Source organism: Cajanus cajan, chromosome 5 (assembly GCF_000230855.2).
Source record: "Cajanus cajan strain Asha chromosome 5, NIPB_CcT2T_4, whole genome shotgun sequence".
NCBI lineage: Eukaryota > Viridiplantae > Streptophyta > Magnoliopsida > Fabales > Fabaceae > Cajanus > Cajanus cajan.
Window position 1 is genome coordinate 57,071 of NC_138521.1, and position 25,781 is coordinate 82,851.

Genomic DNA, 25,781 nt, shown 5'->3' on the forward strand with positions numbered 1-25,781 from the left:
TATGAGATTTGGGATCTTGTATTTCAACATTTTCACTCTCTCACCAAGGTTAAAGCTGCTCAACTGCGTCTTGAACTCCGCACGATCAAGAAAGGGACACGATCGTGCTCTGAATACTTACTTCGCATTAGTACCATCATTGAAATGTTGACTTCGATTGGTAATCCTGTTTCATCCCGTGAGCATGCTGAATGCATCATTGGTGGTCTCCCACCTGAGTATGACTCCTGATCTCCACTGTTACTGCCTTTGCTAGCAGGGATGACACCTTTTCCCCTGCAGAACTTGAGCACGTGATTCTTGTTCAAGAGGCTCGACTAGACCAAGCCTAAATCGCCATTCTTCAAGAACCTATAACAATCAATCTTGCCCAGACTGTTTCTGTTCCTCAAGTGACTCCCAACGCCAACTTAGCCTTCCAACAACCTCAGCTGGCTCACCCTCAGCCTAACACGCTTCAGAATTTTCCTGCTCAGACCATAGATGGTGGTCGTGGTCGCCGTGGTGGTCGGAATCGTGGTTCTCCGGTTCAATGTCAAATTTGTCACAAACGTGGTCATGAAGCTTCCACGTGTTATCAGCGCTTTACTCCAATGCTTGCTTCTTACTCTACCTTTGGCTCCAGTTCTGTTTATCCTCCTCGAACTGGTGCTGTTCCACAGTTTTGGCACTGCAAACATGCTTGGTCTCTCTGGTCAAACTTCGTTGCCTCCCCACACCTTGGGTGGCTCTTTTGGGTCTACTCCCTCTGGCTTCTATCTTCCACCACCTGGATTCACTCTTCCTACGCCATCACCTACTCAGCAAGGCTATTTCGGTGCTACTTCCTCTGCTCCACGGGCGGCACCCACTCTGAACACTGCCACAGTTTGGATCTCAGATTCTGGTGCGTTTCACCATGCAACTCCGGATCCTCAACATCTCCTTCAAAGTGCTCAGTTTACAGGAACTGAGCACATTGCTATGACCGATGGGCAAGGTACATCTATTGCTTCAATTGGCTCTAATGTGTTTAGGTCTCCCTTTCATCCTTCCACAGTTTTCTGTCTTAAAGATCTATTACTTGTTCCGACTTTAACAAAAAATCTGATCAGTGTCTCTAAATTTGCCAAAGACAATAATGTTTATTTTGTGTTCTATCCTCATTCATGTTTTGTCAAATCACAGGATTTGAACGAGACTCTTCTTGAGGGCAAGCTTGGTGAAGATGGTCTCTATCATTTTCATCCAATTCTTGCAAAGAATAACTCCAACTCTGGCGGCATACCCAAGCACCTTGCTTTTCCTAATTCTGCACCCTGTATTTTTCTTTCTGAACAATGTAAAAATGATGTTTCCAATACTTACAAACAGTGGCATTTACGATTAGGGCATCCTCATCATGATGCACTAAGCAAAGCTCTACAATTGTGTAACATTCGCATTCCTCATATTAATAAAATTTCCAATTTTTGTGATTCATGTTGTGTGGCCAAATCTCATAAACTTCCCTCTAAACCTTCCACCACTGTCTATTCCAAACCTCTTGAACTTGTTTTTCTTGATGTTTGGGGACCTGCATCATTAGATTCCAGTTGTGGTTATTTGTACTTTTTGACATGTGTTGATGCTTGCACTAGATATGTATGGATTTGTCTTCTTCACCGAAAGTACGATGTTCTTTCTCACTTTCTGAATTTCAAAGCACTTGCTGAAAAACAATTTCAAACTCCACTTAAGGCGGTTCAAACTGATGGTGGTGGTGAGTTTCGTTCCTTAGTTCCGTTTTTGCAGCAAGAAGGCATAATGCATCGACCTACCTGTCCGTACACTCATCATCAAAATGGCATGGTTGAAAGGCGCCATCGTCATATTGTTGAACTTGGCTTGGCCATGCTTCATCATGCTTCGTTACCACTCAAGTTCTGGGACCATGCTTTTCTGACTGCTGTCTACCTCATTAATCGGCTCCCCTCTTCATCTATTGATCACAATTCACCCTACAAACTGATCCATCATAAAGAACCTGATTACCAGTTTCTAAAAGTCTTTGGCTACTCCTGTTTTCCATTACTCAGACCCTACAACCAGCACAAAATTCAACCTCGGTCAGAGGAGTGCCTCTTCTTAGGCTACTCTCCTACTCACAAAGGCTATAAATGCTTAAGCAAGTCTGGCCGTATCTATATCAGCAAAGATGTGGTGTTTAATGAAGAATGATTTCCCTACAAGGACCTTTTTATCTCCAAATCTATCTCATCTGCCCCTGGCACCTCTGTATCCACCATTCCATCTCTTATCAATCCTCCCAATTTCTCCTCCCTTAACCCACCTCAACCTGCTCTACCCGAGAGCTCTGCTTCTTCAGATGTTAGTTTCTCATGCTCTCAATCTGCATCTGCTGATTCTCAACTCCCTTCCCCTATCTCATCACACAATTCCTCTTCTACCTCTGCTGCCTCGGCTGCAGCTTCAGAACCAGCCAAACCTCTCAATCTTCACCCAATGATCACACGCTCCAAAAATGGTATTGGTCAACCCAAGCAAAACCCCACACTTCTCCTTTTGCATGTTGTGCCTAAGACAATCAAAACTGCTTTAGCTGATCCTAATTGGCTTGCTGCCATGCAAGCTGAAATCACAGCCTTACATAACAACACCTGGATCTTAACTACCCTGCCCCCTGGCAGAAAACCCATTGGCTGCAAATGGGTTTTTCGTGTCAAGGAGAATCCTGATGGTTCCATCAATAAATATAAGGCTCGGCTAGTTGCCAAAGGCTTCCATCAACAACCTGGTTTGGATTTTTCTGAAACTTTTTCTCCTGTTGTAAAACCTGTCACCATTCATATTGTTTTTTCTCTTGCTGTATCCTTTCGGTGGCCTCTTCAACAGCTTGACATTAATAATGCCTTTCTCAATGGCATGCTTGAAGAGGACATTTACATGTCTCAGCCTCCTGGCTTTGTTGATTCTGCCAATAAACATCTTGTTTGTAAGTTGCATAAATCTCTTTATGGCCTGAAAAAGGCTCCTCGAGCCTGGTTTGACAAACTCACGTCTGTTTTACTCAAGCTTGGCTTCAGCAAAAGCAAGTGTGATCCCAGCTTGTTCATCTTCTCGACCTCAGCTGCCACCGTTTTCATGCTTGTCTATGTAGACGATATCATTCTCACTGGAAATTCTCCGTCCTTGCTGCAAAAATTTGTTACCCAACTCAATGCTATTTTTTCTCTTAAAGATCTTGGTACTTTGGACTACTTCTTAGGTATTGAAGTCAAGTCCATCTCTCAAGGAAAGTTGCTACTTTCCCAAGACAAGTATATTACTGACCTTCTCACTAAGGTCAAAATGGAAGATTCCAAAGGCATCTCCACTCCTATGATTGGCGGTCAGCAGCTTGCTAAAGATGGTACTCTATTTGATGATCCTACGTTGTACAGGTCCGTAGTTGGTGCATTGCAGTATGCTACTATTAGAGAAGAGAATAGAATAATACATCCTTTTATTAGTTGTATTATTTACATTATTCAAATATAATTTTCTGCTTGTATTTGCTAATAGTTTAGGTTAGTTAGACTTGTTGTTGACTTACTAACTCTTGAGTTAGTTAAGTCTGTTAGGTTTATATATGTAAGTGATACCTCTCGTGTATCACTTTATCAGTTTTACTCTCATTCAATAATATTGAACTTTAGAAATCTTCTTGTAATTCTTTTTGAAATTGCCTTCAGTGTTAATAAGGTAAGTCAGTTCATGTGCTCTCCCATGGAAGGGCATTGGAAAGTTGTAAAACGAATTCTTAGATACCTAAAAGGAACTGTTGGTCATGGACTTGTGTTCTCTCCTGCAAAGCACACTGCTCCCTTCAATCTCACTGCGTTTACTGATGCTGATTGGGCATCTGATCCGCATGATCGAAGATCCACTTCAGCAGCATGTCTCTATCTTGGTCCTAATCTTGTGTCTTGGTGGTCCAAGAAGCAGTTGCTTGTTGCCAGATCCAGCACTGAGGCTGAATACAGAGCCTTGGCTCAAGCAGTAATTGAAGTCTTGTGGATTCAGTCACTTCTGAAAGAATTAAAAGTTCCCCTAAATATTCCTACTGTACTGTGTGACAATCAAAGTACTGTTGCACTCTCGCACAATCCTATTTTACATTCACGATCTAAGCATATGGAGCTTGATATCTTCTTTGTTCGTGAAAAGGTGCTTAACAAGTCCCTCATTGTCTCGCATATTCCTGCTCAACATCAGTTTGCAGATGTTCTGACCAAGGCCTTGTCTCCCAAGAGATTTTTGCTTCTTCGCTCCAAGCTCAATGTTGCTGATCCATCTACTTTGTTTCATCCCCCTTGAGCTTGTAAGGGGTGTATTAGAGAAGAGAATAGGATAATGAATCCTTTTATTTGTTGTATTATTTACATGTATTCAAATGTATTTTTCTACTAGTATTTGCTAACAGTTTAGGTTAGTTAGATTTGTTTTTGTTGGCTTACTAACTCTTGAGTTAGTTAAGTCCGTTAGGCTTATATATGTAGGTGATACCTCTCGTGTATCACTTTATCAAATTCACTATGATTCAATAATATTCAACTTCAGAAATCTTCTTTCAATTCTTTCTCTCATACAGCCATGCCAAATTTTGAAATCTAAAATTGTTCTCAAGGGAGACCAAAATTTTCCTCAAGTTTTGGTACAATGGGAAGGCATTGGTGCAGAACATGCTACTTGGGAGGAACTTATATGCAGCAAGCTTATCCTGACTTCAAGCTTGAGGGCAAGGTTGATGTTAATGGGGGAGGTTGTGCCACAAGTGGAAATAGCAAAAGGGCAATTCAGGAAATGATAGTGGAAGAGAATAATTTTGTTAGGGAGAATGAACAGGTGTCAAGGGATTCTATGATCATGAGCAATAGAAAAAATGTATGATAAAGGGTGGCAAGTTCACGCATGAGGGATTATGTGTGAGGTGGCAATTAGTTATATAGTACATGAGCTGAGGAGAGAGAGGGAGGGAATTATTATGCATTCTGTTACTTTTCTAAGTATCTCTATAGTTGCTATCTTTGCATAGCAACCTTCTTCTTCAATGTAAGAAACTTGTCACGGAAATAGTACACAGATGTTTATCTAGTTCATTTGCTCATTTTCCATTTTGTTTTGATCTTCTGTCATTACAAGTTGTTCCAAGATAATTGAATTCAACTTGTTATTTCCAACACAACTATTTCCTAAGGCATTTAAGTTTAACTGAATAGTTTCCCAACATATATCTGTTTAATAGGAGGCTTGGTAACAACTGTTGGGAAGTCCCACATTGCCTGCCTCAATTCTTTGAGTGCGGTTTATATATTTTGTTGGAAATAGGAGTATTTAATGATTATTACTCTTCCTAGTTTCTTTGTTCAATGTATCTTAGGAAGTTGTGGTATTTTTAATTGTTGTCTTGGAAATAGTTGATGTCATTTATTATCTTTGTAACCACTATCATTATAAATAAGATCATTGTGCTGAGTGGAAAAATACACTCAAGCATAATCAGAAAATGTGTTCCCTATTTCTCTCTTTTAACATGGTATCAGAGCTCCTAATCTAAGGGGCTTTGCTTCCGCAACGCATATTTTTTTTAAGCAAGCTTGGCTGGGCTCTTGAAGCTGTCAAGCGTTCCGACGAATTTCCGGCAACCTTTCTGTTTTTCCGACATTTTTTCTGCTATTTTTCTGGTGACCACCAGATTTCTGTCATGGAAGGGGAAGTTGTTCATCCACCCCCAAATAATCAATTTGGAGATTTGCAGAGCATTCATCCTTCCTATAGGTTGAATGGAAAAAATTATTTAAAGTGGTCACAACTTATTCGCACAATATTGAAAGGAAAAGGGAAAATCAGCCACCTGACCGGTGCTGGTCCAAAGGAAGGAGATCCAAATTTTAAAGCATGGGATGAGGAAGATGCATTGATCATTGCTTGGCTATGGAATTCTATGAATACAGAAATTAGTGATACCATTATGTTTCTCAGCACAGCAAAAGAAATTTGGGATGCAATAGAGCAAACTTATTCCAAGGCTAAAGATGCTGCCCAGGTATATGATGTAAAGGTGAAAACTCTAGCTGCAAAACAGGGAAATAAATCTGTTACTGAATATGCTAACCAACTGAAGTCCCTTTGGATGGAATTAGATCATTATAGAGCTATCAAGACTAAGTGTGCAGATGATGCTGCTGTATTGAAGGAATTTATTGAGCAAGACAGGGTGTATGATTTTCTTGTAGGGTTAAACCCTGAGTTTGATCAAGTTAGGATCCAAATCCTTGGAAAATCTGAACTCCCAAGTTTTAATGAGGTGGTTGCAATTGTACGAAGTGAGGAAAGTAGGAGGAATTTGATGCTAGATTCTCCAATTGTAGAAAGCTCAGCCATGGTGGCTAAAAAAGAAAAAAATGGGAAGTCAAAGAAATCAGATTTATGGTGCACTTATTGTAATAGGCCAAGACATACCCAAGAGAAGTGTTGGAAACTACATGGTAAATCTCCTAATCTAGAACTAAAAGGAGGAACATCTCGAAAAGGTGGGCAGGTCTACGTGGCTGAAAAAAATGAAGAAAAAACAAATTCTTCTAGCATACTGGAACCTGCTAGCTTGAGTCAAGAAGAAATAGAAAGGATGAGAGCTTTTTTCAGCAGCCTTGAAGAACCATCAGGTACTTGTTCTTTGGCGTATTCAGGTATGCTTCCTATTTCATTCGGATTTAATGTCTCAAAAATTATTCCATCTCTTTGGGTTCTTGAATCTGGAGCCACAAATCATATGACTCCATCATCTAAATTCTTCTCTACCTATTTTCCATGTCCCAGCAATAAGAAAATAGCAACTACAGATGGGACTCTTATAACTGTAGCTGGTATAGGAAACATCCATATAAATCCCTTCATAACCCTAAAAAATGTTCTTCATGTTCCCAAATTGTTCACAAATCTTATCTCAGTGAAAAAACTTACAAATGACATTTCTTGTAATGTTGTGTTTAATAATAATTGTTGTGTATTCCAGGACAAGGAATCGGGGAGGACGATTGGACGTGCTAGAGAAAGGAATGGCCTTTATCTTCTTGAGGAGCCAAGTTTGTCCATTTAAGAAAAAAACCAGTCTCATTCTCTCATGTCAAAATATTTATTGTCAAAAAAAGAAAAAAATTTACTCTTTCATTATTGGCTTGGACATCCATCATTTGAAACCATCAAAGTTATGTTTCCGTCTTTGTTTTCTGGAATAAAAATTGATTGTCTTCAATGTGATGTGTGTGAAATTGCAAAACACAAGCGTGTTCCTTATCCATCAAGTACAAACAAAAGCACATTTCCTTTTTACCTTGTTCATACTGATGTTTGGGGACCGTCTCCTATACCAAATGTGTCAGGGGCTCGTTGGTTTGTGACGTTTATTGATGATTGCACTCGAGTTACTTGGGTTTTCCTACTTAAACACAAATCTGAAGTAAGCAATGTCTTTCAAAATTTCTTCTCAATGATTAAAAATCAATTTGGTGTGTCCATAAAGAAACGTAGGTCGGACAATGGCAAAGAGTATTTCAATCAAATCATTACTCCGTTTTGTCAAAAAGAGGGAATAATTCATGAGTCTTCTTGCGTTCAAACACCTTAGCAAAATGGAATTGCTGAACGCAAAAATAGACACCTATTAGATCAACCCCGAGCATTATTGTTTCAAAAAAATGTTCCAAAAACTTTTTGGGGGGAGGCTGTTCTCACAGCAACATATCTTATCAATCGTCTTCCCTCTAGAATCTTGGGATTTAGGAGCCCTATGGATGTACTTTCTTGTTTCTATCCTAACATGTCCACCTCTAGCAATCTTGTACCAAAGGTCTTTGGGTGTGTCGCATTCGTCCATGTTCATGGTCTAGATCGAGGCAAACTTGATCCTCGAGCCCTAAAATGTGTCTTTGTTGGATACTCCTATACTCAAAAAGGGTATAAGTGTTATTATCCTTCAAAAAAATTCTTTATATCTCGGGATGTCACCTTTCATGAGGAACAAAATTATTTTTCACAACCTTATCTTCAGGGGGAGAGTCTTTGGGAAGATAAGGAGAGTCAGTTTGAAGCTTCACCCCTTCCAACTCTTGAGTTAAATTCTTATGATCTAGCCCAAGAACCGGAGCCTGAAAATGCACCAAACCAATTGAACATGAACCTGAAAAAGCACTAGAACCTCAAGAAAAAAATGCACCAGTTGAATTTGAAAATGATAAAAGGTTTGGGAAGAATCTGGTTTACACAAGAAGATCAAAGGTCGTTCCTGAATTGACACTCGTCCAAGAGGCCAATCCAATTCCTTCAGATCAGGTAACAAACTCTGATTTTTTAGCTTCAAATGATAATCTTTCAACTTCCCAAAATGAAATAGAAATTCCAGAACTTTACAATGATTTTTATCTTCCAATTGCTTTTAGAAAAGAAACCAGAAAATGCACAAAAATACCTCTTTATCCTCTCTCAAACTATCTTTCATCACAAATTTTTCTCCAACTCATAAATTTTTTCTTGCAAATCTAAACTCTATTTCAATTCCCACCAATGTTTTTTAGGCATTATCTGATAATAATTGGAAGCAAGCCATGGATACAGAAATGGAGGCATTGGAGAAGAACAAAACATGGGAGTTGGTTTCTTTGCCAAAAGGAAAGAAACCAGTTGGTTGTAAATGGGTATATACAGTGAAGTATAAGGCAGATGGATCAATTGAGAGGTACAAGGCGAGATTGGTTGCTAAAGGTTTCACACAAACCTATGGGATAGACTACTGAGAAACCTTTGCTCTAGTTGCAAAGATGAATACAGTTCGGGTACTATTATCTCTTGCTGCAAATTGTGGTTGGGAATTACAGCAATTAGATGTGAAAAATGTTTTCTTACATGGGGAACTTGAGGAGGAAATCTATATGGAGGTCCCACCAGGATATGAAGCTGCTGCCAATTCTGTTTGCAGGTTAAAGAAAGCTCTATATGGATTGAAACAATCCCCTCGAGCATGGTTTGGAAGGTTTACCAAGGTCATGACTGCCTTAGGATACAAGCAAAGCCAAGGGGACCACACTTTATTCATCAAACACTCCTTCTTAAGAGAAGTAACTGTATTGTTAGTATATGTGGATGATATAATTGTCACTGGTAATGATCGAAAAGAACAACTTCTCTTAAGCCAACAACTAGCAAGGGAGTTTGAGCTAAAAACACTTGGGAAATTGAAATATTTTTTGGGAATTGAAGTGTCTCACTCTAAGAAAGGCATTTTCATATCTCAACAGAAATATGTCATAGATTTACTGAAGGAGACATGCATGGCAGCTTGTAAACCTATGAGTACTCCCATGGACACAAATCTCAAATTAGGAAACTCAGACGATAGTGCAACAGTGGATAAGGAGATGTATCAACGTTTGGTTGGAAAATTAATTTACTTGTCTCACACAAGGCCAGCCAGATATTGCATTTGCTGTAAGTTTGGTCAGCCAATTTATGCATTGTCCGAGAGAAGTTCATTTGCATGCCATATATAGAATTCTGCAGTACCTCAAGGGGACTCCAAGAAGAGGAATTTTATATAAAAGAAATGGAAATACAAGTCTTGAAGCCTACACTGATGCTGACTATGCAGGATCAATTATTGATAGGAGATCTACTATGGGATATTGCACATTTCTTGGGAGAAACTTAGTAACATGGAGAAGTAAAAAGCAAAATGTTGTTGCTAGATCTAGTGTTGAAGCTAAATTTCGGGCTATGGCACAAGGTATTTGTGAACTACTATGGTTGAAAATTATCCTAGAAGACTTGAAGATTACATGGGATGGACCAATGAAACTCTATTGCGATAATAAGTCAGCAATCAACATAGCTCATAATCCTGTTCAACATGATCAAACCAAACACATTGAAGTGGATAGGCATTTTATCAAAGAAAAGCTTGATAGTGGTTTGATTTGTACTCCATATGTACCTTCACAAAGACAACTTGCAGATATTCTTACTAAAGGCTTGCGCTGTCCAGATTTTGAGAGAATAATATGCAAGCTGGGAATGGAAAATATTTATTCTCCAGCTTGAGGGGGAGTGTTGGAAATAGGAGTATTTAATGATTATTACTCTTCCTAGTTTCTTTGTTCAATGTATCTTAGGAAGTTGTGGTATTTTTAATTGTTGTCTTGGAAATAGTTGATGTCATTTATTATCTTTGTAACCACTATCATTATACTTGAATATGAATAATTTCTTATTATTGAATCTGAATAGGTACAATAAAATAAATAGGCATAATACATAATCAATCCCTAAAGTTTAGGGATTTAGATAAAACTGACTAAGGAAACTAAACTAGAAAATATGAGAAGATAAACTAGTATATCTAAACTATATCTTATAGAATTATCTTAACACTCCCCCTCAAGCTGGAGCATATATATCATATGCATCTAGCTTGTTACATATATATGTTATCCTAGGACCACGTAAAGATTTAGTAAAGATATCTGCAAGTTGATCCTTGGAGCAAACTGAGGAGGTCTTGATGATACCGGAGAGGATCTTTTCTCTGATGAAATGGCAGTCAACCTCTATATGCTTTGTTCTCTCATGAAAAACTGGATTAGAGGAGAGGTATAAAGCTGACTGGTTATCACAAACTAGTTCCATATGACCAACCTTGCAAAACTGCAACTCTTGAATTAAGAATTTTAGCCACAAGAGCTCACATGTGGTGTGAGCCATAGCACGATATTCTGCTTCTGTACTTGATCGTGCAACAACACTTTGCTTTTTACTCTTCCATGAGACAAGATTACCACCCATGAAGACACAATAGCCTGATGTTGACCGCCTATCACTTGCATCACCTGCCCAATCTGCATCTGAATATCCAACAATGTTTGTATGTCCTCTATCATTGTAAACAAGTCCTTTTCCTGGTGATCTTTTGATGTATCTAAGGATTCGAACAACTGCAAGCCAATGACTCTCACAGGGAGAGTTAAGAAACTGACTTACAACGCTGACAGGAAAGGATATATCAGGTCTGGTCATGGTGAGATAATTCAATTTGCCCACTAATCTCCGATATCTCCCTGGGTCAGGATAAGGCTCCCCCTGATTAGGCATAAGCTTCACATTAGGATCCATGGGAGTGTCAACTGGCTTACAATCTGTAAGTTCGGTCTCTTCTAGAATATCAAGGGCATATTTTCTCTGAGAAATAGCAATACCGGACTTTGACTGAGCGACCTCAATCCCGAGGAAATAACGTAGGGGACCTAAATCCTTAGTTTGAAAGTGTTTAAATAAGTGTTGCTTCAGTGCCTTGATGCCCTCCTGATCATCACCTGTAATCACAATATCATCTACATAAACAACAAGATAGATAAATCTATGTGTCGATGAGCGTCTAAAGAAAACAGAGTGGTCTGTCTCGCAGCGGATCATTCCAAATTCCTGTATAACTTTGCTAAACCGACCAAACCAAGCACGAGGTGATTGTTTGAGGCCATACAAGGACTTTTGTAATTTACATACAAGACCAGACCCCCCTTGAGCAACAAACCCAGGAGGTTGATCCATATAAATCTCCTCCTCCAAATCACCATGTAAGAAGGCATTTTTGATATCTAATTGAAACAAAGGCCAATGCCTCATAGCAGCCATAGCTAAGAAGAGACGAACTGAGGCCATCTTCGCAACTGGAGAGAAGGTGTCGCTGTAATCCAACCCATATACTTGTGTGTATCCCTTAGCCACAAGACGGGCTTTCAATCTATCCACTGAGGTAGCAACCAATCAACCACGGAACTCTGAGTCAGCAACCAAACGACCACGAAACTCCGAGACAACAACCAAACGATCACGGAACTCCGAAACAGAAACCAAACGACCACGAAGCTCTGAGACAGCCACCAAACGACCATGGAACTTTGAGGCAGCAGCCAAACAACCACCAACAAACCACCTAGAGTGTGATCGACAACCTGAAAAGGGTCAAAACGAGAAGAGGAAGGGCCGACGAGTCCAACAGAGTGAACCACATCGCAAATGGAGGCCTGGAGGGTTGCGCGTGAACCCCACACGCCGGCGAGCTTCCTCAACAAGAATCGCGCATGAGGGCGCGTGAGACGGCGGCTGGTGGTGGCTCGCGACGGAGAGGCCGATCGGCGACCTCTGAATGTACAGGCAGTGTCAACTTCGACAACTGCCGACAAAAGTCAAAAACCCTAGATGTTGGCGGCTGGATTAGGGTTCCTGGACCAGAGTGCTCTGGTACTAACTTGAATATGAATAATTTCTTATTATTGAATCTGAATAGGTAGAATAAAATAAATAGCAATGTGGGACTTCACTTCACACTTGAACTCCAACATGGTATCAAAGCATGTTGGAGTTCAAGTGTGAAGTGAAGTCCCACATTGGTTAGAGTTGGGCATGTTGAGTAATATATAAGTGAGAAAGACCCACCTATCTAATGCCTTAAGGTTTTAGGTTATGTTGTGGTGTCAAGCTCACTTGTATGACTTACTCACTACCCATTGTGTGAAATGCTCCCCGGCGTTAAAAACTCTTCAACATTGGTATCAAAGCCATTTAGATCTACTTTAAAAATGGGCCACCCACCATTGATGCATGCCTCATAGGTGTGAGGGGGTGTATTGGGAAAAACCCAAGTCCCGCCAATCCTAGATCATTAAAAAGGGCCACCCACCATTTATCCACGTACCAAGCCCAATAGTGCTGGTCGTGAGGGGGTGTATTGGGAAAAATGGTGGGTGGCCCTTTTTAATGATCTAGGATTGGCGGGACTTGGGTTTTTCCCAATACATCCCCTCACACCTATGAGGCATGCATCAATGGTGGGTGACCCATTTTTAAAGTGGATCTAAATGACTTTGATACCAATGTTGAAGAGTTTTTAACGCCGGGGAGCATTTCACACAATGGGTAGTGAGTAAGTCATACAAGTGAGCTTGACACCACAACATAACCTAAAACCTTAAGGCATTAGGTAGGTGGGTCTTTCTCACTTATATATTACTCAACATGCCCAACTCTAACCAATGTGGGACTTCACTTCACACTTGAACTCCAACACTCCCCCTCAAGTGTGAATCCCTTCCACATGGTCACACTCCTCCTCAAGCAGAAGCTTTTTTTCTTTCGTCCACGAGTATTTAATGGTGGCCTTACTTGCACTATCGTTGCACTTCAACGATACACGTCCTCCACACCTCTAGGGAGACTTTCAGTACAAGGGATGATCCTACTCTTGGATCTCCTGCCAATTCTATTCAGGATCCCACTCTTAGATCCAACCAATACTCGTCTGAGCCGATCACCAGTCACTTGGTCGAACCATTGGCTCTGCTACCAATGTTGGGGAGTTTTGTACACTGGCATCAAGGAAACGAACTATTGCACCGTCCATAATTTGTACAGCTGCTACGTGTCATTATTTGTCTTGTAAATATATATGCATGTAGATATTATTTGCTCCACGTTGACCAAGATGGGAAGTATTGGTGACCTGCTTTAAGGTTATTTTTATTTGGCCACACATTGGGCTAGAAAAGGAGGGTTTATTCACAATGTTATTTATCATTAGGCATTCCAATATATTTATCCACACTTCTCGTTAAAAAAAAATTATTGGGAAAAACCCAAGTCCCGCCAATCCTAGATCATTAAAAAGGGTCACCCACCATTTATCCACGTACCAAGCCCAATAGTGCTGGACGTGAGGGGGTGTATTGGGAAAAACCCAAGTCTCACATCGACTAGAGATTAGGCAATTGAATAGTATATAAGTGGAAAGCAACCCTCACCTTACAAGCCGGTTTTGTAGGGTTGAGTTAGGCTTAATCCACTATTCTAACATGGTATCAGAGCCATTTAGATTCACTTTAAAAATGGGCCACCCACCATTGATGCATGCCTCATAGGTGTGAGGGGGTGTATTGGGAAAAACTCAAGTCCCGCCAATCCTAGATCATTAAAAAGGGCCGCCCACCATTTATCCACGTACCAAGCCCAATAGTGCTGGATGTGAGGGGGTGTATTGGGAAAAACCCAAGTCCCACATCGACTAGAGATTAGGCAATTGAATAGTATATAAGTGGAAAGCAACCCTCACCTTACAAGCCGGTTTTGTAGGGTTGAGTTAGGCTTAATCCACTATTCTAACAGGCATAAAACATAATCAATCCCTAAAGTTTAAGGATTTAGATAAAACTAACTAAGGAAACTAAACTAGAAAATAGGAGAAGATAAACTAGTATATCTAAACTATATCTTATAGAATTATCTTAACAATTATAAATAAGATCATTGTGCTGAGTGGAAAAATACACTCAAGCATAATCAGAAAATGTGTTCCCTATTTCTCTCTTTTAACATATTTGTTAGGCAGCTTCACTTAATGCCAATTGGTTTTAAGTTGAAATCTAACATGGTATCAGAGCCTAGAACCCATCTTCTTGGTTGACATATTTTGGTAGGCATTGTTTGGTTCAACAACATTTATGGAGGGAGGGTGTTGGAAAAGTCTCACATTACTTGCCTCAATTCTTCGGGTGCTGTTTATATATCTGTTAGGCAACTTTGCTTAATGTCAATTGGTTTTAAGTTGAAATCTAACAACAACTTCATGCATACCAACCTTCCAAATTTGATGCCATCACTATATTATCCTATACATTTTTAATGACTATTATCTTCCTTACCTTGTGAATTTCTAAACACGTGCAAGAATTTACAGAGGTCCTCAATTTCCTTTTTTCTTTAATATAATTTTTCCACTTTCCCCCCTATTTTTACTTTTTTTTTTATATTTGTAAATAGTGTATAATTTTAGTCTGCTGATCCTCCATTCATTCTTTTTCAGAGGCCTGCTGAAATAAATGCAACAGTGAAACAGGATTTGAGAAGCTTTAAGCTTATATTGGAATATATTAAAGCCTTGCCTGTAAGTGCTTCATTACAATTTCTTTTTATTGTAGCATTTACTACAATGTTGATTATATGCTTGTCTAATGTTCACTGTATATGTATTTTAAAATCAAGAGTTCAATTGAAGATAACATGGAAGTTGTGACTTGTATGATGAATGAAGATAAAAGTTATACCATTTTTTTCTACTTGATATAATAAAGTGCAAGGATTCCATCAATGGTATGGACTACAAAGGTTGCTTATTTTATTAGAATCTTTATTTTTTTATTTTTTAAGATATGGTCATTCTTATAAATGTGGACATGTTTTACAAACTATGTGCATGTTTGGAAGCCAGTTGGGGGAGCTCAAAAGTACTTTTACTCCCGAAGCAACAATTTCTTCTTTCATTATTTTGTACTTTGAAATTCAGGAATGTGGATTGGAATTCCCAAAAGTATGTTCCCACTTTTGATCCAAACATAGGCTATGAGTATTTTAGTAGAATACTTTGAAATCTTTTTGTTGAGCTATCCCCAAATGTCCATTCCTGCAAACATTACATTCCAGAAGTCCAATTTTTGGCATATTGGGATGTGTTAAAATCCCACCTCAGCTAGGTATATAGATAATTTAATTCTTCTCCTTTAACTAGCTTTTGTAATTGAATTAAGCCTAAATCATTTTCTAATTAAAAGAAGGATGAATTTGAGCACAAGATAACCGGTGCTATGCATTGTCTGTGCTTCAAGACCAAATTGATCTTACATGAGCAGATGTGTTGGAATATAATATACAAACCATTTATCTTAGCCTAATAGCTTAAGCTTTTGGGTTCTCATATCATATTCCCAACTTTATATTGCATAATGCACTTTGAAATTTACTATTCCCCTTTTTATTAATATTTCTCTCCACCTCTCTCTCCCCCTGTCACACTCACTAATTTCTTTACCAAAATTGTTTGTTTTTATTCAATTGGAAGATGGCATACTCAAGTTTTTTGTGTTGGTAGTTTTTAATTGAAAGTACTTGGGTTTGGCAACCTTATAATGCTTGGCTTTCGTTTGTCCAAGTGTAACAACTTGGGCCAGCTTTTGTTCAACAGTATCACTTATTATGCCTATTTTTCTATAATCTTAAAGAAGAATGAGAGAGAAAAAAGTTAAACCGGTAATGAAGTTTTTCATTTCATTGTTCACCAAAACAGAATACAATAAGAGCATATATATAAGCCACCACTATTGATACAGCTGAAAATGCTAATTAAAAAAAAAAAAAAACTATGACAGCTGGCCTACTAGAATATTCTATTGTTATACTTGAATATGAATAATTTCTTATTATTGAATCTGAATAGGTACAATAAAATAAATAGGCAGAAAACATAATCAATCCCTAAAGTTTAGGGATTTAGATAAAACTAACTAAAGAGAAGATAAACTAGTATATCTAAACTATATCTTATAGAATTATCTTAACACTCCCCCTCAAGCTGGAGCATATATATCATATGCATCTAGCTTGTTACATATATATGTTATCCTAGGACCACGTAAAGATTTAGTAAAGATATCTGCAAGTTGATCCTTGGAGCAAACTGAGGAGGTCTTGATGATACCGGAGAGGATCTTTTCTCTGATGAAATGGCAGTCAACCTCTATATGCTTTGTTCTCTCATGAAAAACTGGATTAGAGGAGAGGTATAAAGCTGACTGGTTATCACAAACTAGTTCCATATGACCAACCTTGCAAAACTGCAACTCTTGAATTAAGAATTTTAGCCACAAGAGCTCACATGTGGTGTGAGCCATAGCACGATATTCTGCTTCTGTACTTGATCGTGCAACAACACTTTGCTTTTTACTCTTCCATGAGACAAGATTACCACCCATGAAGACACAATAGCCTGATGTTGACCGCCTATCACTTGCATCACCTGCCCAATCTGCATCTGAATATCCAACAATGTTTGTATGTCCTCTATCATTGTAAACAAGTCCTTTTCCTGGTGATCTTTTGATGTATCTAAGGATTCGAACAACTGCAAGCCAATGACTCTCACAGGGAGAGTTAAGAAACTGACTTACAACGCTGACAGGAAAGGATATATCAGGTCTGGTCATGGTGAGATAATTCAATTTGCCCACTAATCTCCGATATCTCCCTGGGTCAGGATAAGGCTCCCCCTGATTAGGCATAAGCTTCACATTAGGATCCATGGGAGTGTCAACTGGCTTACAATCTGTAAGTTCGGTCTCTTCTAGAATATCAAGGGCATATTTTCTCTGAGAAATAGCAATACCGGACTTTGACTGAGCGACCTCAATCCCGAGGAAATAACGTAGGGGACCTAAATCCTTAGTTTGAAAGTGTTTAAATAAGTGTTGCTTCAGTGCCTTGATGCCCTCCTGATCATCACCTGTAATCACAATATCATCTACATAAACAACAAGATAGATAAATCTATGTGTCGATGAGCGTCTAAAGAAAACAGAGTGGTCTGTCTCGCAGCGGATCATTCCAAATTCCTGTATAACTTTGCTAAACCGACCAAACCAAGCACGAGGTGATTGTTTGAGGCCATACAAGGACTTTTGTAATTTACATACAAGACCAGACCCCCCTTGAGCAACAAACCCAGGAGGTTGATCCATATAAATCTCCTCCTCCAAATCACCATGTAAGAAGGCATTTTTAATGTCTAATTGAAACAAAGGCCAATGCCTCATAGCAGCCATAGCTAAGAAGAGACGAACTGAGGCCATCTTCGCAACTGGAGAGAAGGTGTCGCTGTAATCCAAATAATATACTTGAGTGTATCCCTTAGCCACAAGACGAGCTTTCAATCTATCCACCTGTCCATCAGGGCCCACTTTAACATTAAATACCCACCGACAACCAACAACAGATTTTCCAGGCGGAGGTGGGACAAGTACCCAAGTGTGATTGGAGTCTAAAGCTGTCATCTCATCAATCATTGCTTGACGCCATCCTGGATGGGTTAAGGCCTCCTGTACAGTCTTGGGAATGGTAATAGAGGAAATAGCAGAGACAAAAGCATAATAGGTAGGAGACAAACGATGATATGAAAGAAAGTTATAAATAGGATGAGGATTACAAGTAGAACGACTACCTTTACGAAGAGCAATGGGCAAGTCAACTGAGGTAGGTGGGGCCGGAGTAGGTGAGGAGACTGAAGCAGGAGTAGAATCACATGGCTCAATTGAAGAATCATTGGGAGGAACAACAGTATGTGATCGACGCTCATAAGTTATCCCAAATCGGTGTAGAGGATGGTCAGACCCTGGTAGTGCGGGAGGATCTGGTGCCTCTAAAGTAGCAGGTGTGGTAGGAGGCACACTATGATCAAAATGAGGAATAGGCAATACCTGAGAGAGGAGATCTGAGTCAACCGGAGAAATATCTGTGGCAATAAAATATGGTGTATCTTCAAAGAACGTGACATCTGCACTGGTGTAAAATCGATGCGTAGCAGGAGAGTAACAACGATACCCCTTTTGAACACGGGAGTATCCTAAGAAAACACATTTGATGGCCCGAGCAGACAACTTAGCACGTCCTGAGAAAAGACATGGACAAAACAGGTACAACCAAGGACACGAGGATGAACAGAATAAAGGGGATCCAATGGGTATAATAGGGAATGAGGTACTTGATCATTCAAGACAGACGATGGCATTCGATTTATTAAATATCCTGCAGTGAGGACAGCATCGGCCCACAACTTTGGGGGTGCATTGGCATTCAATAAAAGAGTACGAGCAGTGTCCACAATATGTCTATGTTTTCGCTCAGCTACACCATTTTGTTGAGGTGTATGAGGGCAACTAGATTGATGTAGAATGCCATGGGAAGCCATAAATGATTTGAAGCAATCTGAAAAATATTCTTTAGCATTATCACTTCGTAAAATCCGAATTACTTTGCCAAATTGAGTTTTGATCTCCGAATAAAAACTTAGGAAAATATTGAATAACTCAGAACGATTTTTCATTAAAAATATCCAAGTACATCTAGAAAAATCATCAATAAAGGTGACGTAATATCTATGTCCTAAAAGAGAAGGAACGCGACTAGGACCCCAAACATCAGAATGAATAACATCAAAAGGAGACATAGCTCGACTATTAATACTATTAGGAAAAGAAGCTCTAACATGCTTCCCTAATTGACACGACTCACACTCTAAGGACTCCAACCGTGAGAGATGAGGTACCATTTTCTTTAATTTATTCAAGCTTGGATGACCCAGGCGACGATGAATTAAACCAGGAGACTCAATAGATGCACATATGGTAGAGGTAGAAGGCTGAAGGTAGTAGAGACCATGTGATTCAGATCCGGCTCCAATCGTCTGTCCCGTACTCCGATCCTGTATCAAGAAAGAATCAGAAGTGAAGGTTATGACACAGTTTAGTGACCGAGTCAACTTACTTATAGAAATCAAATTAAAGGGACATCCAGGAACTAGTAAAACAGATTTTAATGGTAGTGATGAGAGAGGTGATATTTGACCAATACCAGTGGCTTGGACTTTTGACCCATCTGCAAGAGTGATATGGTGTGGAGTTCTAGGTGATGATAGGTTAGGGAAAAGGGAGACATTACCAGTTAGGTGATCAGAAGCACCGGAGTCCAAAACCCAAGGTCCAATAGACGTAGAATGAGAGAGACAGACTGTAGAATTACCAGTATGAGCAACAGTGATGGAAGAAGAGGCCTGTTTAGTTGCCTTGAATTGAAGATACTCTTGGTAATCATTGGTAGATAATGTGATTGGATGATTGCCCTCCGGTTCAATCTTGAGCTCTGGAGCTGAAGTTGGAGATTGAGCCACATTAGTTGTCTTGCTTGGAAAGCCATGCAAGGAATAACACCTATCTCGTGTATGTCCATCTCTCTGACAGTAGGTACAATGGAGGTTTCCTCTACCCCTTTACCGCGACCACGACCTCGACCACGCCCTCGACTTCCACAGTCAGCTGTGCTAGAGATAAAAGCAGAGGACTCAGATTCTGTGTGAGGATCTGCCTCTGGTGAAGGGACCCGAATCAATCGATCTATGAGTTCTTCTACTGTAGGAATGACAGGATTTGTCAAGATTTGATCTCGAACAGATCCGTAATCTTTGTGGAGTCCTTGAAGGATAAACACCATGAACATATTATCAAGTTTGTTTATTATTTGTTGAGGATCATCACTAACCAACATTAGCTTGAGCTCATCAATAGTGGATTGAGCACGATTCAAATACGTTGGTAAATCATTATCAACCATACGAAGAGTTGCCAGACCATGAACAGACTCGTATATTCTTTGGATATCATTGGCATAGACATTTCGAGCCTTCTTCCAAATATCATAGCATGTCTTGTACGGACGAAAATGCACCATTAATTTAGGCTCAATGGACTGCCACAATAGAGATACAAGTTGATAATCTGTCCGTTGCCATTCATCTCTCACCTCTTTATCAACTTCAGACGCCCTTTTAGTAAGATGATCATAAAGACCCTGACCTAAAAACCACATTTCAACCGCAGTGGACCAATCCAAATAATTTTTACCATTAAGCTTTTCAGATGTATTAGTAGGTGATCCAGAAAAGGCAAAGGAGACCAGCCCCCTTTTGGAAGATTCAATTTTTGGGTTCTCCTTGGGAATCTCTGCCATGAGGAGAAAAAGAAGAAAAACACCAAACAATCAACCACGAACAGAAACCAAACAGCCACAGAACTTCAAGACAACAACCAAACAACACCAAACGACCACGAAACTCCGAGGCCGCAACCAAACGACCTCCAACAGACCACCTAGAGTGTGACCCACTACCTGAAAAGGGTCAAAACGAGAAGAGGGAGGGCCGACGAGTCCAACGGAAGAAACCGCGTCGCAAACGGAGGCTGGCAGGGCGGCACGTGAAGCCCACGCGCCGGCGAGCTTCCTCAACGAGAACCGCGCGTGGGAACGCGTGAGGCGGCGGATGACGGTGGATCGCGACGGAGAGGCCGATCGGCGACCTCTGAGTGTGCAGGCGGTGTCAACTCCGGCAGCCGCAGACAAAATTCGAAAACCCTAGAAACCCTAAATGTTGGCGGCTGGATTAGGGTCCCTGGACCAGAGTGATCTGGTACCAACTTGAATATGAATAATTTCTTATTATTGAATCTGAATAGGTACAATAAAATAAATAGGCAGAAAACGTAATCAATCTCTAAAGTTTAGGGATTTAGATAAAACTAACTAAAGAGAAGATAAACTAGTATATCTAAACTATATCTTATAGAATTATCTTAACAGTTATAACAGAATGAAAAGTAATATTTTTCATATTACACATTACACTCTTAATATATTCTCATGGATTTTTACTAGACAGTGTGAATAGTACTTGTACAGTACGCACTGTCATTGCTTTTTTGCAGATCTTGTTCTGCTTGGTGCCAACTATATGGAAAAAGAAAATATAAAAGACTCTTCTTAACAAGGCATCTGGATGATTTATGTTCTGCAGTAATGCTAATGATACATTGCATCCTAATGTAAATTCTGTATGAATATATTGCAGACTGGGCAAGAAACTGATTTTGTCTTAGTTTCATGTTCTGGACTAGGAATTGAGCCTTCCAGGCGGGAACAGGTTCTTAAAGCCAAGAGGGTTGGTTTCATTTATTTGTTTTGTTTACTTAGTTGAAAGTTGCCACTTTTGTTCCCTTTTACTTTTGGGGTCCTGTCTAATCATGTCAATGTTGAATTCTCCAGGCAGGTGAAGATTCCTTAAGAAGATCTGGCCTTGGATACACAATAGTTCGTCCTGGTCCATTGCAGGTAAAGTTTCTATTGCTGCTTGTAGGTGGAGCATGTGACTGATTTAGTTGCAGGAATAACCACTTCTGTGACATTTGGATACTTGAGAGTAAAAAAAAAGAAAGTGTAATGAGAATGTGTCATTGCTAGAAACCTGTGGTGAACCCAAAAATGTCTTAGGTAGGCAAATAGGCGTATCAACATCATTGATGACAGACCCCCTCTGACTTACCTTGTATTCATAACTGCTATAATATTTATATATCCTTCAGTAGGTGCTTCAAGAAGCATCTCACACACTTTGTGGAATCTGGCCACTACACTCTGCATACAAGATAAACACAGAATTGGGCCTATCTGCAATAATAGACAGATAATACATACTACTAGCAGTTCCCAAGGCAGTACAAACCAACCAATTATTTGGCATGACCCAATAACATCGTAAATGGATGAGTCCTTGCTGGCATGCTGCTTCATGGGAGCATTGCTGTTTAATGCAGAGGAGATATATTCTTTATCTTGATAAGTATTCAAAGGCTTCCTATGCTATCCTGCAGAGGCCAGTTTCTCAATTATCACTGTATCTATGCCTCAAGCTATCAATAATATTGAGCTCAGGAATCAAGACGCCAGTTTGTGTTTTCCTCCCCTTCTCCACCCCCACCCCACCCCCTTCTCTTTTATATTCTCTTCTTTTCGGTTTATCAGGCTACATAATATCTTGTGTTGTTTTACTCTCCTTTGCTCCAGTTGGGTTGGCACTTGGCAGCGCAGTTGTGGTAGTCAGTCACAGATTGTGATTAATAATTGACAATTTTTTCCCACTCATATATCAACTTTATCCACTCTTTACTTTTAAAGCTCTGAAATTGGCATTATTTGTCCCCTGGCTTTAAATGGTTGCATTGCAGCAGGCTAGTATATGTTGTAATTCATTTCTACAACATCTTATCAATGTCAGGGTCATTTTCTTAGGCTTTTTTTTCTTGACAAAATTGAAGCTTGGGTTGAAGTTCGGGATGGAAAGCTTATTACAAAAATATTTAAACTGCTACATTCAAGTATGATTTCCCATTATAGTTATTATTAGAGCCTTCAGTAAACTGAATCTAATATTGTAGGTTTTCTTCCTTTTCATTCTGTTTGTGGAAATATAATTTGGTGTCTTCTCTTGTCAAATAACTAGCAGTTTTTCTGACAGGAAGAACCTGGAGGGCAGCGTGCTCTAATATTTGATCAAGGAAACAGAATATCTCAGGTTAGTCTAATCTATTCATACTAAAAAGGGGCTACCAACACACTTTCTAACAATCTCTTTCCAATATATTCTCTCTCTTATTGGTTAAAATTCATGTGAGTTTTCCTAGTTTGAAAATGGGATCCATCAAATAAGAAATGAGACCCATTTGAATTTCACCGAATGAGGAGAGAGCTAGGGGAATGTTAGAAAGTGTTGCTAGTGTGGTGTACTCATCTCCCACAGTTGCAATCAGATAAACACGAGGAATTTCAAGTTCCGTAAACCTTTTTGCATCATAGGAAACTGATCTGAATAATGCCAATTGTGAAACTTGATTTTTAGGGTATCAGCTGTGCTGATGTAGCTGATATATGTGTGAAGGCACTGCATGATACAACTGCAAGAAACAAAAGCTTTGATGTGAGTACACCCTGTTTGATAAACGATTGAATTTTGATCCAAATGAAACTAAACCTCATCAACCTTGTCCATAGGTATGTTACGAGTATATTGCCGAGGAAGGAAGGGAGCTTTATGAGCTGGTATGGGAACGACGATTAGTAGCATTCTAGTAAAATAATAAAATAGGATGAAAATCTTACGATCTAGTATGCATTTATGGAAACTGGTTATTTTTGTGTCTGCTTAGGTTGCACACTTGCCCGACAAAGCAAATAACTACTTGACACCAGCACTTTCTGTCTTAGAGAAGAATACCTGATCATCCCTTGTTGAGAGAAAATACTTCCCAGAAGTAAGATTTCATAAATTTGCTCCTACGTTCTTCTCCTTCTACATGACTGCCTCAAGTGATTCATGTAACTATGTTACCTGTATATATTCATGTGCAACCCAAATCTACAACTTGAGAAATTAAATATATTTATAAATTCCTCCATTGAAAATTTAAATTATACAAAAGTATAGATTTCAATAGTTAAAAGGCCTATTTTGATAAAACTACTCTAGAAACGCATATAGGAAACAGAAATAAGAAGAAAAAGAATGAGTTTCTCCATACATTAAAATTAGTTTATGGATAAGCTAATTTGTAGTGGTTCTGTCCATTTGATTTTTCCAAAATCTTATTTTTAATTCTTGAATAAGTTAATTTTAACTTATGGAGAAATTTGTTTCAATTTTTCTTTTTATTTTTCTCTCATGTAAAAAGTGCTTTTGCATAAGTTTATCTAAATAGGTCTAAAATGCATCATGCAATCAATGATTTGGATATGTATATCTTGCTTTGTATAATGAAGCAATTTTGCTTAAATACGATTTTGGTCGCGAATATCACTTTTAGATTCATTAAACTTGTTTTGGCTTGTGTCCTCAATTTAAAAGCGAGTACTTTTGGTCTTGACAAGATACCGATTTTTTATTTTTTATTTTTTTCAGGAATCTCTGTATTTATTCATGGTTAAGTACCACTTTATGAGAATCAATTTATCCATCTTCATGAGAATCATGTTTAAGACTAGGAAGGTTGCTTCATTTATGAGAATGTTCTGTGTCTGATTACAAAATTTGTAATCTTGTAACAAATATTGGAAGAATATATTCCTTATCCGTATATTTTCCAAAATATTGTAAAAACAATATACTCTCATAAAACTCAACCCCTTAGCGTCAGCTAACTGGAGGCTTCGTAGTTCGGGGGCACGTGGGTCATCATCACCTGAAACTTTATTCCAGATTGAGGTCCAAGCTTTGACAAATGGTAGGGATATTTGCAAATTAGAGGGAATATGCGTGAAAAAATTTTAGGGGGTAATATTTGGAGATTTTGTAACTTTGAGACTGAGAAATGCAGTTAAGCTCTTCTAAAATTTAATCAATAATTTATAACTATAACAAAGAGGTTGTCTTCAAAGAAAAAAAAAATTATGTAGGACAACAGGGTGCAGAATGCGTTGTACTCGTCGGGTCAATGTGCCTAAAATGACATGGTGATTAGGGCTGTTTATTGGATGGGATTAATATGACTAATTTGATAATTTGAATTTAATTAATTAAATTGGTTCATATTATTTTATTTATTTAGGCTCAATCCAAATTAAGTTAATTAAACTTGATGTTGATTAATTTGGATATTAGATTTATATATTTAAATTTTAAATTAATTTCAATCAAATCAATTAACATATATTTTTTATTTTTAATTTAACTAACAATTTATATATATATATATATATATAATTTTGATTATTTTGAAGACATTTTTGTGTTATAATATGTAAGTTTTTTTTTTCTTTCCAGATACTTAAAAAAACTAAGAAAAATTATTATTATAATATATTGAGTGTTATTTTCATACATTATAGTGCATTTAAAATCTTTAAGTAGATTAAAAGAAATTAAAACGAATTATATTGCAAATATATCAATTTAGTTAAATTTTGACAACATATCAATTTAGTTAATGTTGAAAATTTTATTTACTTAGAAAAAAAATTTATTTTTTTTCTAAAAAACATTCATTGGATATTTGATAATTCAAATTGAACCAACTCAATCAACATTGGTTCGATTTGGATTAAGTAATTTTTTTTATGAAATTTGAATTAATCCAAACCAATTAAATTTAATTGGTTTAATTAGATTTTTATTCAAATTCAGAAAAAATTTACTCTCCAATCTTTGCAGAAAAAATTTGAACAAAATGGAATTAACATTTTTTAAAGATCAAATTTAGCTTATTTTACTTTTATAGGGATTAATTTAATATAAAAAATCT

At 38.4% G+C, this 25,781-nt stretch overlaps 1 protein-coding gene across 4 annotated transcripts in view; it reads left to right on the forward strand.

Moving 5' to 3' along the window:
* Positions 1–24,902, forward strand: part of HCF173 (high chlorophyll fluorescence phenotype 173) — a 32,897-nt gene extending 7,995 nt beyond the window's left edge. Inside the window, exons 7-14 of one of the 4 annotated variants that reach the window (XM_020369996.3) lie at positions 14,924–15,004; positions 21,563–21,652; positions 21,757–21,822; positions 23,006–23,062; positions 23,387–23,464; positions 23,539–23,586; positions 23,694–23,798; positions 24,443–24,902. In XM_020369996.3, the coding sequence (XP_020225585.1) occupies positions 14,924–15,004; positions 21,563–21,652; positions 21,757–21,822; positions 23,006–23,062; positions 23,387–23,464; positions 23,539–23,586; positions 23,694–23,765 (492 nt within the window). In that variant the 3' untranslated portion in view covers positions 23,766–23,798; positions 24,443–24,902. Of the gene's footprint in view, positions 1–14,923; positions 15,005–21,562; positions 21,653–21,756; positions 21,823–22,765; positions 22,866–22,993; positions 23,063–23,386; positions 23,465–23,538; positions 23,587–23,693; positions 23,799–24,442 lie in introns of those variants that run through there. The other 3 variants (XM_083074658.1, XM_083074659.1, XR_014433804.1) reach the window with 3 other exon arrangements.
* Positions 24,903–25,781: the final 879 nt, after the last annotated feature.